The sequence below is a fragment of the Strix uralensis genome, chromosome 24 (genome assembly GCF_047716275.1).
Source record: "Strix uralensis isolate ZFMK-TIS-50842 chromosome 24, bStrUra1, whole genome shotgun sequence".
NCBI classification, from domain to species: Eukaryota; Metazoa; Chordata; class Aves; order Strigiformes; family Strigidae; genus Strix; species Strix uralensis.
In genome coordinates, this window is record NC_133995.1 from 3,493,793 (window position 1) to 3,510,324 (window position 16,532).

The 16,532-nt window shown below is 50.5% G+C and overlaps 1 protein-coding gene across 1 annotated transcript; it reads left to right on the forward strand.

Moving 5' to 3' along the window:
• The first annotated feature begins 8,513 nt into the window (after positions 1-8,513).
• On the forward strand, positions 8,514-15,970 carry TMEM9 (transmembrane protein 9). Its single transcript, XM_074894013.1, has 6 exons — positions 8,514-8,554; positions 10,850-10,951; positions 11,340-11,431; positions 11,903-12,011; positions 12,522-12,653; positions 14,677-15,970. The coding sequence occupies exons 2-6, from the start codon at positions 10,856-10,858 to the stop codon at positions 14,824-14,826; spliced, it is 579 nt and encodes a 192-aa protein (XP_074750114.1). The 5' UTR covers positions 8,514-8,554; positions 10,850-10,855; the 3' UTR covers positions 14,827-15,970.
• The last annotated feature ends 562 nt before the right edge of the window (positions 15,971-16,532 follow it).

Here is a 16,532-nt window from a genome sequence, read left to right on the forward strand (position 1 = left end):
AAGGAAAGAGTCATCAAGACTGGGAGGGGACTGTGAAATCTGCCCAGTGCTACAAGATCAGTTTTCAGGAGAATTTTTTTTATTTCTGTTGCACGTGAGGTAGAAGACCTATAGAAATCTAAGGGGGTCTCACAGCACAGCGAGGGTCCTCCTCCAAGAGTTTGGAGGAACCAAGCACTGAACAGCAAGCAGTGAAGGTTCCTGCTGAGAAACTGCACATCAGCAGTAGCTTTCTGTAGACCAGACAAAAGAAGGAATGAGGGCAATAATGGAGACACTCTCCACTGTCTTTAAATCCCCAGGAGAGATTTCTGTCCATCTGACATGCAGCTGACTGGGCTTTCCCTCAGCTTGCACTGTACATGTAGAACAGACAAATGATACTGCTCTGGGAGATCAGACTGCTGAAATATAAAGGGAGAGATGTTATCTTAGCCCTCAGGAGAAATTTCCTGGCATGTGACTGCCATCCAGGTGGTGATAACTGGGTATAATTTATTCAGGTAGAAATGCCTCTTCCCACTCTAACAACGTTTTGTTTGTTCTGTCCTGAATAACAAGCCCACCAATGCCCTGGAAATGATGATTCGGAACATATGTGCAGAGTTCCTAATACTGTGCAATGACAAGAAGTTTCATCAACTCAGATAAATATCCCTGCCTCCTCAGTGACAGTCCCTCATACTTCAGATGTCTCACTTCCCCTACCTGCCAACATGTGAAATCTATAAATAGGGCCAACTGGGAGAGGGACAGGGGATGTACACTGCCACCCACTAGATATCTGTTAGGCGAGGGCATACGTTTGGACGAAGCTAGTGGTTACTAAACAACACAGCACTAGGCAGCAGAGGCCTGACCCTGCGAGGCTGAGGCAGTCTGGCGGATCACTACTCAGTCTGGAGCTGCCTCCAGAGCAGAGTGGCTCCGGGCGTTTCTCCAGCTCCCATCCACCTCAGGAGCACAGGCCCACACTGCTCCCATGCCTGCAGCAAGGCTCCAGCGGAGCCCCCATCCCTGCAGCAGACCAAGCTGAGCTGATGGTGAGGTTCAGGAGATGCTGGTGATGCCCGCGGGGTCCAGCGCTCACTGACCTCAGTGTCAGCCTCTCCATTGCTGCCCATGTGTTCTGAAGCAGGATACCACCAACCACCTACCAGCACCCTCCAGTAACATTCCAGTATCTTCCAGTGTTGCACCAAACCCCTCTGGCACAGCAGCCCCCATCCCTGTCTCTCTGCACAAAGGCTGCTCTCAGTGATTTGCAAGTCCCAGCAGTGCAGGTCACCCATGTTTCCATAGCAAGGCCAAATACCTCCCTCCACAGACTTTCTTGTACAGCCAGAGGCTGAATCTTGCTCTGCATTACACACCCCTTTTTCACTGAACCCAAAAGAGCAATGGAGGGAAACAGGATTTTTGGCTCACTCCTACTGCTCATGGGACCATTTGTTACACAGAGCCAGAAGCCCAGAACAATCCAGAGCAGGTCCTGGTGATGTGGAAGCATTCCGTGGTGGTGTGTCACATTTGCACAGGCCACTCCTGTCAAAAAATACCACTTGGAACCTACTCTTGAAAAAATCCTGACCAAGCAGAAAGCCACCGCAGCAGTAGTGCAGAGCAGCTTCTATGTCCAGGCCCTCTTTTGTCTTCCCTTCCAAGCAGAAGGCTCTTTGACAAGTATGAAATGGCTCTTTGACGAGTACAGAATAACCCGCTTTCCAACCAGTGTCTGCTTGCTGGTAAAAGCTGTTAATTGCCTCGTATAGTCTTCTGTCAGCAACATTATCCCCTCCCGTCCTGCTGAGACTGGGATGAGAGATTGTCCTGTTCAGTGGCTGCAGTGAGACATGGAGAGGGGAAGATGAAATATAATATGAGAAATAATATCTACAGTAGCAAGCAAGGCTAACTGAAAAGCCGTAAGGGAAGCAGGATTCCAAGGAGAGAGGAATGCTGGGGGATGAAGAGCATGGACTTCTCTTGACAAAGGTCCAGGATCATTTTGAAAGTGCCTAAGAAATTATTTTTTAAAGTCTATTTTTAATACAACCTACATGTGTGATGAGAGCGCTGCCTGTCACACCACTATCTTATTACTTCCAAGATTAGCAACAAAAAGATTAATTTAGATAGGATGGAATATTTTCTACCGAAACAGTCACTGCCTTCTGGGGAGCAAGTCTGACCTGAAAAGATCACGTACAGGGAAATCCCACACCACAGGCAATCCCTCATGGATGGGAGTCCCCTCGCTGGAAATACAACAGTTTGGGTTAATATCAGCACAGCTGGGGTGACTGCTGATGATATCATGTGACTGTAATAAGTCACTATAATTGATCATAAATATATGTATTCCACTACAGCTGACAACAAAAGCTGTGGAGATAACAGTGGATGAGGCCTACATGCCTGTTGTCTGAGGAAAGGTGATCAAGCGGCTATTAAATACTACAATGAGTTCAGGAGGTTCCTGAGACACAGACAGATGGATCTGTGAGGCAAACCAGGGAGTGAATCCTCGTGCACTAGCATGGCTCTCCTACCCTGCCCTACGCATCGCTATCACACAAAGAAGCAGGCTGTTTGGCTGGATGCTCTGCTGGGAGGCCATGTAGGTGTTCTTATGTACCTGTATTAAAGTGACCCCTGCAATATGGGAAGCCTTCAGGAGTTTCCCACCTGCATGTCAGTGCTTGCTTTTCTGGCTTACACTTTAATTCTTCCAAGTAATATAGAAATAAAAGGATTATGATCACTCCCTGTCCCTTTGTCAAGAGCTGAAAAACCCACTGACAAACCCTCTCAGCCCTCTCTAGTGCTGGTCCACACAGAAGGTGACAAGCTGCTGGAGCTGGAGCCTCTGCTGCCCGGCTCCTTGAGGCTCAGCCCTGAAGCGAGGGGCAGAACTCCCGTCCATATTGATGGATACGCAGGGATGGCCCATCTGGGGACTCCCAGATTAAAAGCTGATGGCACAGCAAAGAAGGCACAGCGTTTGGGTTGTACTGAGGGAACTTGTCCACTTATCAACATTTTTGCATTCTCTTCTTTGCCAGAGACACTGAGTACATACTTTACTTACACTGAAAACTACCTCCTCCAAACACAACTGAATAATTTCTCCAAGTTGCTACTAACATTTCTGGAGAGCACCCTGCTCCAAGGGAGGCAAATACAGACGGGATCCTGCAACCACAGCCCCCTCCCAGCCCCACCAGCCCTTTCACACACTAAAAATTCATCCTGCTCAGGGGTCTCCACAGAAATCACTTCATCCTTTCCAAAACAGAGCAGCTGTTTAGCAGTGGCTCAGCATGGCAGGTCAGAAGATGACGAATCCCATATCCAGTTGAGACTTGGGAATTTTTAGGGAAACAAAACGCCAGCTGTGTAAGCTGGAAGAGGGCTGAGACACCTGGTCCAATACTGCTGCTCCCAAAACTGCACCAAGCAACCCTTCCAAACACGGGGACTCGGCTTTAAACTGCCCCCTAAGCAGTGAGCTCTGGCAGGAAAGGCTTCCTTGGTCTCGCATGAAGTATCTTCCCCCACTCTGAACCAGGAGGGATCCCTGACTATCAGCCCAGCTCAACAGCTCTTAGCTGATGGAGTTTACAGGAGTAGATCACAGTGTGAGGTGGGCTGGGATGACCGCAGCCCAGCAGGAGCATGACCTTAGAAGGCAGAACCGAGCCACAGCAGGCCTGATGCCAATAATACACTTAGGCCTAAATGTTCCAGTGTTTCACGTCATTCCATCAAAAATCTTGGAGAAACTTATTTTTGGCTGAACCAGGTGTCACAGAAAAGAGTGCCAACTGCAGTGTTTCTCTGTCAAGTCAGGAGGAGACTTACAGGGAAGCCTGCGCAGTGCAGAGATGGGTGCAAAGCAACCAAACAGCAGAGGACTGTCACCAGAGGCTGCAGCTGCTCAGTCTCACAAACATGATCGATCACACTCAGCCTGCTTTCATTCCTTCCCCTCTTCCCCCACATCACACACACATTAGCAGGAGGATAGCAGGAAGGGTGTCGCTGATGCTTCACAGACACCCAAATGTGCTGTAAGTGCCACCTCTGTAGGCAGTGCTCTACACTGGTGGCTTAGAGGATGAAAACGCTATGTGTCTGGCTCTGCAAAGTCTCTTCAGCCCCAACACCATAAAAGCGCAGTCCCCTACCCCTTCAGATGGCAGCTCCAGCAGATGAGGCTACTTCTCAAGCTCCTGGGTGGTTCACAGTCGAGCTGCATCACCACACAGGCTCCAGGACAGAGCATCCGCTCTTGAAAAATACTTCTCGCCCCAGAGAATTCCTTTTTCCCTCTAACAAGGCCTCTGTTCTTTACTTGGGAAAGCACACCGAACTCAAGCAGTGGGAAGCAGTGTGGACCAGTGGCTAGAACACTAGCAGAAGAGGGGTAGCAGCTCCCTCTTCTAGTCTTCGCCCTGCAAGAGGCTTGGGTGAACTTGGACAAGGCCTCTCTCTTCAGCTGTCCTGTTTGTGAGTATTTCGACTGGAAATGGTTTCCAATCTAGGGGCAGAAGCAGCCTACGAAACGGTTAAACACAACTGAGGTGGAGAAGCACGAGTCAAGCCCTTTGGGTCATAAGCCATGTCTGGGTTGTTTCCCCACCACCACCCCAGACACCCTGCCACCAACACTACGAGTCTCCTCACCATCACGCTTCAAGGTGTGAGTGAGCAATTGCTGCACAGCTGTGAGCCCTGAGACCCAACACCAAATTCCACGGTCCAGATTTATCCTTTCATGGCTGTTACATTAATGGTTGTTCTCTACCCCGTTCATCCCATGGGAGGTCATGCTTGACAGAAGGTCCTTCACAACGCCAGCCTGTCTGTGCATGACCAAAGGACACACACTGACACTGTATCTCCCGGGTTATCAGTCCAGCCTGCTGGGAAAGCCACATCTCCTGTCAACCCCCACGCACACACCAGCTGCTCCTGGCTCTGATTGACAATGTTTGTCCATTAACATATGCTCAGAAATCTCTATGAGGCTTCTACACGTCTTTTTAAGATCATCAGGTCTTTCATGTTGAGATCTTAATGCACCCTCACAAGCAGTTCTTGTGATCCTCACAAATTCTTCAGTCACCCTCACACAACCCTATAGCACTGCTGCGTACAACTGGATTGAGGAAACTGAGGCATGTCACCAGAAGCCACTTCCTTGGAGTTGTAAGGGAGCTGACAGCAAAAAGAGAGGAAGAATTGCTATTCCTTGGTCTAACCAACCGTCCTGCGCAAGGAAGAGAGCTCAGGCAGGTTGGCCCAATGCCCAAGCACTCTTGCATCCTCTCTTGCCAGTTTACAATTCTGAAAGCATTTTGCAAGCAAATTTAATTTTGTGCTTAATACAAAGACGAGATCATTTTGTTGCAGGTGAAGAATGAAGTGTCTTCTCCCTGAATTATACGATGCCTTTTACAATGGTAGGTGGTATCTCTAAGATATTTACGAGTCAATCTCTTTACAATTTAAAATAAATTGCCCTTTAAATATCTGGCAGCTGATATGACCCCATCATTGGGCCGGAAGCTTTACTGTGTAGTCGCTAACACCCATTTCCAGAAAGAACAAGGACAGGTTGTTCTTGTGTGTCCGTAGCCACTGGTCATGTTAACAAAAATGCCACCTGTCCTTCAGAAGCTGACACCACGAATACCAGTAACAACTAATTACACCAGTAAGGGGAGAGTTCAGGGCATTAACAGCAGCGCCTGATGCATTTCCCCTCTTCTACATATTTGTGTTTCTTTGTTGCCTACGCTGACTTCTTATTCCTTCTCCCTCCCTGCCAAATGAATTGTGTTTGGCCTCTACTCCCAGGACACTGCCTGTGGAAAGCTCCTCTGGGGCACCTCTCTCACCTGTCTGCTGCCAACACAGTGAGAGGCAGAAATCAGGCATGAACAGCCCCACAAAGTCATTGTTAATCCTGCGGTCTCCAGAGTACGATGAAGCCTCTTGCCAGACCACTGTGCAAGTCTCAGATCTCTGCAGGCCAGTTTCAGTGACTAACATCAACCCAAATTACTCAGAATCCAGGGCAAGATCTCTAAGGGTTCAGGTCCCACTACTGCAGCTAGATTTTTGAAGGGACCTGCATTCAGCACTCTGAGAAATTCAGGAAACATGACCACAATCTGTTGGATCTCTATAGTGGTGCACTTAGAAATGAGAACAAGACTGAGCAACAGGTAGAGAGACATAAAGTAGCAAATCCTGCTCCCTCCAGTCAAACTCTCTCTCATTCCACTGCTGCTGTGCTTTAAACACAGTGACAGGGATGACATCCAGAAGATAACTGAGCCGGCTGCATCCGAGTTACCTGGGACAGGCAAGAGGGCTGCTGGGCAGAGGGAAAGCCAGCAAGAAAGGGAACAGAAAACGGTCTCCTGGAGGTGTTGTGTGTGAGCTCTTCCTCCCATGACTATGAAGGAAATGCACATGCAGCTAAACCCTCCCTTCCAGGGAATTGGAAACCAGTCTCCTGAAGAAGAGACTTGAAACTGAAATGCAATTTTCAAGCTCACCTTATATTTGGTGTGTCTGTCTTTGAAGCACTGACCTAAAAACCTGATCCCTGCATTCGGTGTCTCAACTGCCTGGGCCTTTCCTTTATTTACTCCAAAGGGATCACTCAGTGTCTTGTCACCAGTTCAGGCTGCTTCCTCCAGGTGTCATCCAGCTTACTGCAGCCCCACAAGAAGCGGTGATGTGTACCTTTGGGCTGCAAAAGAACACGAAAAAACAGATTGCTGTGACAACAGGCATGTCAGAGAAGATAAAAATACCTCCTCACCAATCATGCGGGGAATGTTAGTAACATAAAATCCCCGTGGTCATCTGGCTTTCAAACCTGTAAAAAGTCATTTCACAACATTGACAGTGTCCCACAGCCAGGCCTAAGGTTCCGCTCTGAAGTGGGATCCGCGAGTTATCACCAAAGAGGTTCTTCCGCTCGGCAACACCGGAGTAGGAGGAAGGAATTAGAAGTCCCTTGTGCATCTAATACCCAGGATTATTCTCATGGAATATTTCCTTGGATCCGTCCAGCTGATGTAGGCCTCAGTCCCGTAACAGACTCCAACTGAGTGTGGGGGGAATGCAGCTGTGTCAGGGTCAGGATTTTACTCATTATGGCAATGAGGTGAAAAAACACTTTTACATCAGTAATTCCTGTACGTGGGTGCACGTGGGACATTTTAAAGGCTGGCAGTCTTCACAGTCTATACATTCTACAAAACCTAAAACAAGAATTTTCAATCAATTTATCCCCTTCTAAAAAGTTAAAACTATCTATGCCAGACAGACATTCCCCTGTGATTTACACATGTTTCTGCGTGAGTATATCTCACCTTAGTCTTCTCACTTTTATTTTCATCAAAAAGCAGACTCTGTCAGGACACCCCTCTCATGACGGGCCATGGCTCCACACAGCATTTGTTGCAGGCAGGTTCCTGTCACGGAGGTGGGATGGGGCTGCAGTGGAGCTACAGAGACACGGCCAGAAACGCCTGCCCCTGCCCGGGCCCACCCCAGGCGAGGCACAGCCGCTCCAGCCACCAGGCTTCAAGAAGTTAAACCAAAGGTTGGGGCCTCTTTTTTTTCCCCCCTTTCATCAGTGGATGCTTTTTACCTGAAGGAGAATCAGCTCCTGACTTTATCTGGTGCCACGACATAAAGCTCAGGCAAATCAGAAAAAAAAAAAAAAAAAAAGAGTGGAGAAGCACTTTGAGCCACCCAGCTGCAGAATCGAGCTTCCCAGGGAGCTGCCACAGGAGCAGGGCCAAGGGTATTTGCATGCCTGAATTTAAGGGTGCGGCCACAGAAAATGGGGCAGAACTCAAGATACTTCTGTAGCCACATCTCAGAAATGTTCTCTTTGGGCAAACACAAGACCCCATGGCCTTGGAAAGGCACAACATTCTTCCTGGCACAATGATGGAGCAAAAATGAGTCATTGGTTTCCAATACAAGATTGCAGACCTGCAATTTTGAGCCTAGAGGATCAGGATTATCATTTAGAACCACATATCAGCCAAAAAACATAACGCAGGGCACTACTGTGGCCCGTGTTTCCCCTTTGATGGACACTGCAACACCTTTGGTTGCCTCACGCGGCCAGCTGAAGGGAGAGCCCGCTGCTCTGAGGGACAACGGGGCTCTCCCGCGGCTCAGCCCCAGGACGGGGCAGCCAGGCCGGCCCGACGAAGGGGAAGCCAGGCGGGACTGCCCAGGCCAGGTCCGCCTAACACCGCTCAGCAACAGGGACGCCGCTCAGGGCCGAGCACCGCGGCGGAGCCAGCCCGTCCCCTCAGCACTGAGGGCGGGAAGGGGGCGCGGACCTGCTCCTCAGGACTCGGCCGGGCGACCTGGCCTTCCGACTGGCCGCGGGTACTGCCTGTCACTGGACGTCACCCGCCGCAACCAATGGGCGCGCAGGGAGCGGGGCGGGGGCGGGGCTTGCCGGGGCCGGGGCCGGTGAGCGTCGCGCGCCGGTGTGGCGGGGCAGGTAGGGCCGGTGGGGGCTGCGCTTGGGGCGGGCTGAGGGGAGGCCCGGCCGGTTCCCCTCCTTTCCCTGCTCCGCTTCCCCGCCGGGGCCTGGGCTGTGAGGGGCCTCGCCAGAGCGGGGCTGTGGGGAACCCCGGTGGTCGGTTGCTCGGTGGGTCGGGGCGCGCCGGTGGCGGCGGCTGCCTGCGGCCTGGATGACCGGAGGCGTCCCGCAGGCCGGGCCCCTGCAGCGGGGTGGAGCTGGGCTGTGGAAGCCCCTGAGGGGCTGAGCATCCGTGGCCCGCCGGTGGGAATTGAGGAGTCGCCACCGGGGGAAATCCCACTCCTGGCGTGGGACCGGGAGCCTGAGTGGGTCGGGGGTGGTTAGAGCACAGATCCCCGCGTGGGGCAGTGCAACGTGTTGGAGCCGTCGGAGATTTAGTCTTAGAAGGGCTTCAGATGATGTTAAATGTGAAGAGTTTACTGGGGTTGCTCCCCAGGAGAAGGGTCCGGGATGGTGCGTCCAGTCGTGCTGTGGGCATTCGTCTGGGGGGTCACGCCTGGGAGCTGCCACGCTCCTCAGTCACGACCTCCGAGACCTTCACCACGCATGAGTCCCCCTCCTCCACTGGCATTCAGAGTGCTGTTGGGTTTTGGTGCAGGTCCAGGTGCTTTTAGGCAGGTGGCTGCTGTAAACTTGGCTGATTGTCTGGAAGACAATAGCTTTAAGGCACGTATGAAGGGCCCTAAATCGCCATTTGTGTGGCCGCTGGTGTTTTACAGTTCATGATGGGTGGAGTCTGTTTAGGTGTCATTCCAAGTTTTTATTTTGTTACTAGTAAACATGGTATTTTCCCCTGCTTTTATTAAATCACGTGTTTTACTTTGCTTTTATTAAAAATGAGAGTTACGAGTTGTTGGGATGATCTGAATTTAGTTGAGCAGGCTAAACCTAAATTTCAGCTACATGCTGCATTGTTGAGTTAAAAATTCGAACAAGTAGCAGCCCAAAAACACGATGGGGAATGTGCACTGTGCAGCTCAAATAAGTCATAGTTTAGCCAGAATTTTTGGTAAAGGGCTAAAACCCTGATGTGCAAGGGTGTCTCCAAAGAAACAACCTTTGTTTCAGGAGATTTCTGCTATCAGGTGCAAAGGGTTAAGAAATCCTGTGATAAGATGATAGGACTGGAATGCATTTTAATATGTTTTGGCAGGTCAGTTTGTTAGAAGCGGCTAGTGTTTTGTTTAGATAAAGAAGAGAGGAATTTGGTGTTTGTAATCCATAACATTAATTTTTAGAGTGTTGACATAAGATAAAGCAAACAGTGATAGAATATTCCAGTGATGTAAATACTAATGGAATTATGTTAGGTAACAGAGTGTAATCTCCTGGAGTAGCAGTGGGATTATGTGTGCCGTATGGAGCTGATTAATGAAGGTGTAAATTACCTTCCCTGAATAAAGCTGTGCTGAAGTGGCTTTTCAGAGCTCTCCCCAAGGTGGCACCAGGAGGCCTGCTGTGCCTTTGGTCTCCAATCGTGCTGCTGTTGCCAGCCTTGTTAAGACTAACTTTGCTTTTTGTGGCAAAATAAAAATGAACTCCTATTCTTTTGGATTTGTGCAAACGCACGTCTCTAGAACAATTTAATCTATGCATATATAGCAAAAGGCTACCAAGCTAGCAACTTGAAATCGTTTTAAAAAATTAGGATTTTTACTCAACAGGTGTTTTGGGGTACAGGAGGTTTAGGCATTGGTAAATACTCCACCCCCTTGCCATAGTTCATGGCTCACAAGAGGGGAAAATACGTTGAGCCATATGCTGACTCAAAGCAAAACTTTGAGTATCAGAAGATGAATGATTTAACATTTATTATACAGTGCTGCAGTGAGGCCCCAGTGTACTTCTTTAGGTCACTTTTGGTCCATGTTTCTCCCGGTTCTGTATCTTTTACTGAGCAGAATTGTCAGCAGTGAAATACCTGTTGCAGATCTCCACAATAGTAAGAGAGTAACAGGAGGTTATGCGGAGTTGCAGAGGTCAAATTGTAGGGAAGTCAGCAATATTTTTTGCAGGACTGCGGTAGTTTGGATGTGTGGCTTTAGATGGTGGAAGCTTTTTTGATAGGAGTGTTTCTTGGGATCTGTGCGTTTCCAGGAGTTTCTGACTGGCATCAGCCTTGATTCAGGGATAAATTTCTACTTCCTGGGCAAAATAGAGGCAAGTGGGCCAAAAAAAATAGCTCAAACTAACTCATTCTGGCTCCATTCAGCTGAGATCCTCTGTCCTGGATGTGAATTTTTATTTTCTCAGGTTTCCATGATGTTTGCGCAGTGCACTCAGAAGTGTGTGAGCTCCGTGCTGCTGATCACGCTGCTGTGCTGCATCCTTTCTCCTCCAGCACAAGCCAGCAAGGTGAGTGAACAGCTTCAGGCACAAAACCCAAAAATGGCAGAGAAGCAACCATTTTTCTGTGGAAGTTTGCAAAGATAAAGAATGCTATAGCAGATATGTATTTGTGATATGTAGAGCTGTGGATGTATGTGACAATGACCTCTGCTGCGTTTTGGAGTGCGTTTTAAAACTTATTTGAAAAGTACCTGGTGTCTGGAGCAGAGGTGCTCAAGACATCTTAAAACTGTGAAGTTACTGATGTGAAAGAAGCCGTGCAGGAAGAAGAGACATGGTGTGAAGCCCTCGCTCTCTTGGAGAGCGTTTTGTCTTTTCCCACACCCCCGGGTGGTGAGGGCAGCAGAATATGTATGTGTTTGCTCGCTGATGCCATATCCTCTTGCTTCTGCAGAGCTCGGAGGACATCCGCTGCAAGTGCATCTGTCCCCCGTACCGGAACATCAGTGGGCACATTTACAACAAGAATGTGTCGCAGAAGGACTGGTGAGTTGTGGGTTGAAGCCTGAGGGGTCAGTCCAGGAAAGCCAACGCTTGGGAGTCTCCAACTGGTGCTAAGGAAGTGAATTCCCTGCCTGTGCATTTGCAGAGGAAGTTGTTTTGGTAGGTGATGTCCAGCCCAGGCGAGGGGCATTTCTTGAACAGAGATTGAAGAATCTGGGAGGTGTGATTTTTTTTTTTTTTTCTTTTTTTTTTTTTTAAAGCCATGGCTCTCAGCAGATGGAGGGTGTAACCCTCCAGTCCCTTTCAGCTGGACCGAATCCCTGCAGAAGGCACTTGGACAGTCTATCCCAGGGACTCTGGGCTAGCTGAGCTGCAAGGGGAACTCGTAAAACCAGATCAGCATTATCAGCCTGACAGGCAAGCTGGGACACAGAAAAAGTCACCCCAGCATCCTTCCACGGAGCATTGGTTTCACCTTCTCCTGTTGCTGATTTTGGTTTCTTTGTGTTGCAGCAACTGCCTGCATGTTGTGGAGCCAATGCCGGTGCCGGGGAATGATGTGGAGGCCTACTGCCTGCTCTGTGAGTGCAAGTACGAGGAGCGCAGCACCACCACCATCAAGGTAACTGCGGGTCTGCTCCCTGTGGCTGGCTCCTTCTCCTTGCTGTGCCACGCCTTCCCAGGCACAGCTGGACCGGTGGGTTCCTGGAGAAGAGCCCAGAAAAGGAAAATAAAACTATCACAGCTAGTACACGGTGGTAGTGCCCGGAGCACCGTGTCCGAGTCAGGAGGGCTGCTGGCAGCAAGGAGCAGGCTGCACAGGAGCCCAGTCTTCTTGCTGAGGAGGTGTGACAGTGCCAAGCACCTCTGAGCGGGCACACAGCTTGTTGGTCTTGTTGGTTTTACGTGTTCTAAATTGGCACAGCGCGGAGAAGATCCGTACGGTTTATGCGGTGATGGCACTTGCGTCTCATCCGCCTTCCCCCAAGTGCAAGAGACTTTCCAGTGCGCAAAATTAGAATGAGAGAAGAGATCAAAGATCAGAGGCAGCTGTGAAGGGAGCTTCCTGGCCTCTGTGGTGCTTCTTACCTACACTACTGATCCTTTTCCACTGTGCTGTCCTTAACTGCAGGTGATCATCATCATTTACTTGTCGGTGGTGGGGGCACTGCTGCTTTACATGGCTTTCCTTGTGCTGGTGGACCCTCTGATCCGGAAGCCAGATGCTTATACCCAGCCCCTGCACAATGAGGAGGAGAATGAGGTGAGGGTGCACATGGGTGGTTGCAGTCATGGTGAGGCAGGGTGGTAGGGTGACAAGAGAATGGCTGACGGGGAAACAGAGTGACCTAGTGCATGTCCCCTCTGACCCAGCATGGGGCCAGTGCCATTGCTTTTGGGGCACTTACCAGAGGTAAACATTTAGACTCAAATCTGTGCAGATCGTGCTGAAGCAGAAGGGAATATTTGAAGTACAAGTTCTGTATCACGAGCCCAAGACAAGACCCATCCTCTGGGGCAGGGGGTGGCTTTTCACCAAGTGGCCTGAATTTGGTATGTCCATCTAGATGAAACCAGAAGTCAAACGGTTCCTGTTTGTGCAGTGCCCTGGTTGTACTTCCAGGAAAGGATGGGTTTAATTATTTGCTAAAACATGGCGCTGGCTGTTGACCCTGCTCTGGGGCTGGGCCCTGTTGTATCTTGTTCCTTGTGCCTCTCCCCAGAGCAGAATTTCACTCAGATCCCATCTTTTTGGGGTACATGGGCGTACAACATCTTGGACAAGAAGATTAGGACCCAGCAGCAAAGAGAGAGCTCCCCCTCCCCCTCAGATTTTGGGGGAGGACAAATTTCTTGCTGCATGAAATTCATGCAATTTCAGCATCCAGCATACAACATCCTTCCCCTTGGGAGAGAGGCGGTGCTTTAGGGGGAATGATTCCTGGGGGATTTCAGAACGAGAGCACCCTGACTTGTAAATCTTTTCTCCTTCCCCTGAGGCTTCCCTTCTCTTGTAGGGAAATACAGGAGGCTGAAATGGGGATGCTCTCTGAAAGGAAGTGGAGGCAGAGCTGATGGCCAGTGTGGAGGAGTGGCTGCAGGCACAGTGATTAGCTCTCATGCTTGATTGCATCTGTGGCTCCTGCTCTGTTTGCGGGTTGCAAGAGCTGTCCAAGACTTGCTGCCTGTTAGTGCAGCGTGTGGCTCTGCGACAAAGCTTCCCCTGGGGCTTTCTCAGTCAGACACAGGCAGTTTACACGGTGCAGTGCCAGGCAGAGCTCTCTCCTGGAGCTGAGCTCCTTCCCTTGGTGGAGCCCCAGGGCTGTGCTTGGGCTGCTGCCCCAAGCCCCCGCTTGCTGGGAGGAGGCTCCTGAGGAGGCAGTTCCCTAGCACTGGGTGACTCTGGATGCTACTGAGGAGCTCAGTTGCACTTTGAGAAGGGAAGCTGCAATGTTTGAAGATACTCTCCTTTCCTAGTCTGAGAAAACCACTGGATCAGACTGTCCTGTTTATACTTTGTTGTAAGTATAAACTATTTGGCCCAGCTCTTTCATACGCTGATGTAAGTGAGGAGTAGCTGCTCTGACATGCACTGTCTATCCATTACCTCCCTCTGCTGAAAAAACGAGGTCCTGCAGGAGGAGATGAATTGTATCCTAAAAGTATGCTTTTGCTCCACAGCAGTAATTCAGGTTTAGATCTAGGTGCACACTGTAAGTGCCTGATATTAGGTGAGGCTTATCTTAGCTTCACTGTGCTGGACTGTAAACTCTTTGGGACAGGCCTTGTGATTGCCGCAGTGTTTGTGTGCCACGATGGAGCCAAGGGACCTTCTGACATTACTGCGGTGTAAATGTGGTTGTTTGGAGCAGCCTGGACAGCAGGGTGGGACAAAAGTCCTGCAGCACCGTCCGAGAAACAGATGAGCAGCTACTGTGTAAGCTCGTGCGCTGCAGACAACGGAAATTGTTGGCCCGATTTCGCAGGGTGATGCAGTTTGTTTAAGCAGTGGCTCAGTGCAGACTCCTGGCAGTGGATTTCCAGCACAGATTTAGACTTAGTGCAGTTCCTCTCCTGGCAACTTTTTATTTGGGGCCTGTGACTTTGCCATGGGTGGTCCCCAAGAGCTGGAGCTGGGGGGGTGGTGTTGAGGAGCTCTGAAAGTGAGGTTCTTCATCAGGACAACTCAAGCCTTGAATTGCTCTTTCAGTTGAAATTTCTCCCACCACCTTCTGTGTTTGGGCTGGGCATGCCTTGATCTCTTTCACCATTTCTTTCCATTGCAGGATGCTCGCTCCTTGGCCGCAGCCCCCACCCCGTCTGGTGCTAGAGCCAACACGGTGCTGGAGAGGGTGGAGGGGGCCCAGCAGCGCTGGAAGCGCCAAGTGCAGGAGCAGAGGAAGACAGTTTTCGACCGCCACAAGATGCTGAGCTAGATCTCTGCTGAGCAATGCAGCACCACTTCCCAAGAGACAGGATAGCTGCACTGGTCGAGACGGACAGCGAGTCATCCTTCGGGACATCCGTGGTGTTTGACTGAAAGCTCTAAACCTCTCTGATTTACCGTCTTCGTAGAGAGAAGCAGACCACAATGCTTGCCTCTGGTTTTGTCCCCCTGCCCTTTACCTCTCAGCCCAGAGGCTCCTTAACCCTTGCCCGGCTGAGATCCGCGCTGATCGTTAGCCCCGTGGCTGCATGTGAACGGTCCTACGCAGCGCTGCTGCCCGCCTCGGGGGCTGGCTCAAGCGGGGGCTGCAGCTCCAGCGCGCTGTGCTCGGCCGGACCCTGCGGGCACCGCGCGCTGGGACTGAAGTCTCGGCCAGCCCACCCCTGCATCGGAGACAGGGGTCTCAGTACGGAGCGTTGGAAGCTGGCTGAGTCTTCCTGGGATAAAAGTAGTGGGATAATTTTTTGGTGGGGTAAATTGTGTGGCACTTCTCCAGGATGAAGAAGCCACCGCCTCCTCCAGTTTGCACCGATGTTAACTGGGCGTCGCGGTGCGTTGCCCTGGCGGGAGGAGGAGGAGGGAGCTCCCTGCCAGTGCTCAGCTGCTGCTTGCACTTACCCTGGTGTAAACGGCGTGGATTTCCACTCTCTTTAGTGGAGTCCATGCAGATTTACACCAGCATAACTGAGACTGCAGCTTGTTTCTGTGTAGGTGAATATCACAAAACTGATTAGTACATTCACAAGTAAGAGACCAACAGGTTGATTTACATTTATGTGTCTTCCTGCTTTAGCAGTGGATAAAAACATACTGAGGAGAAAGCTTCCTGTTTGTACCCACATTGGTAACTCTTGATGCTCTCACAGTGTGGTCAGGAGCATTTGTGTCCAAGAGAACTGGAGCAAAGGCTCTACTGGAGCACTGTAAACACTTGTTTGGGTCCTGGGGCCCTACAAAGGGGACACTTGTGCTGCTCAAAACACTCCGAGAGCTCTGACTGCACTGGGCTGGGTGGAGGAGACCGAAGGGATTCCGTACTGTGTGTATCGATCCCACTGAGAACACTCACAATGTCAGGAAGGTGCTGGAGTTAATCATGTAGCATCTCTGTATTAAATGCAGACAAAGATCTATTACACGGCTGGCTTTTTTTTCAGGGAAGAGTCCCATCATACCAGGTCTGGGGCTCCCAGCACTGCGCGGCTGCTCTCCAGGCTGCCTTCCAGTGCTCAGAGGTGAGTTGATGCAAGACCTCAGGACCGAGCTGTGGTTACGGCCCTCGGGTGTTTTGGCACTGCAGGTGGGTCCTCTGTGCCCCTCTGTGCTCACAGCGGGATTGTCTCACTTGGGGAGAGCTGAGCTTAAACACCGGCAAACCAGACCAGTCCTGCTTGGCACAAGTCAGTGACAGACTGCTCTGCACGGTCTCGCGGGAAGGCTGAGCAGAGCAGAATTCCTCGTTTGTTTAAAGCTGAGCAATTGTTGCTAAAAGCTGAACTGGGAGAGGTGCTGGTCACTGCCTCACATGCAAGTGCCAACAGCTTTTGGTCGAGCTGCCCAGCAGGATCCAGCCCTCCAAGCTGATCCTGCCAGACCAATCCCAGCAGAAGCTTTCTGGGGGCTTTGTGTGTTACCCTTCAGCACCTCGCTGGGCTATAAAGCACCCAGAGCTCCTTGCTGTACTAAGGTCACATT

What these genes read in the sequence shown, in the direction of transcription:
- TMEM9 (XM_074894013.1), top strand. Translation starts at nt 10,856, where the DNA reads ATGATGTTTGCGCAGTGCACTCAGAAGTGTGTGAGCTCCGTGCTGCTG. An exon ending in AATGTGTCGCAGAAGGACTG is followed by an intron (nt 11,432 to 11,902) that starts GTGAGTTGTGGG and finishes TTTGTGTTGCAG; the next exon opens with CAACTGCCTGCATGTTGTGG. An exon ending in ACAATGAGGAGGAGAATGAG is followed by an intron (nt 12,654 to 14,676) that starts GTGAGGGTGCAC and finishes TTTCCATTGCAG; the next exon opens with GATGCTCGCTCCTTGGCCGC.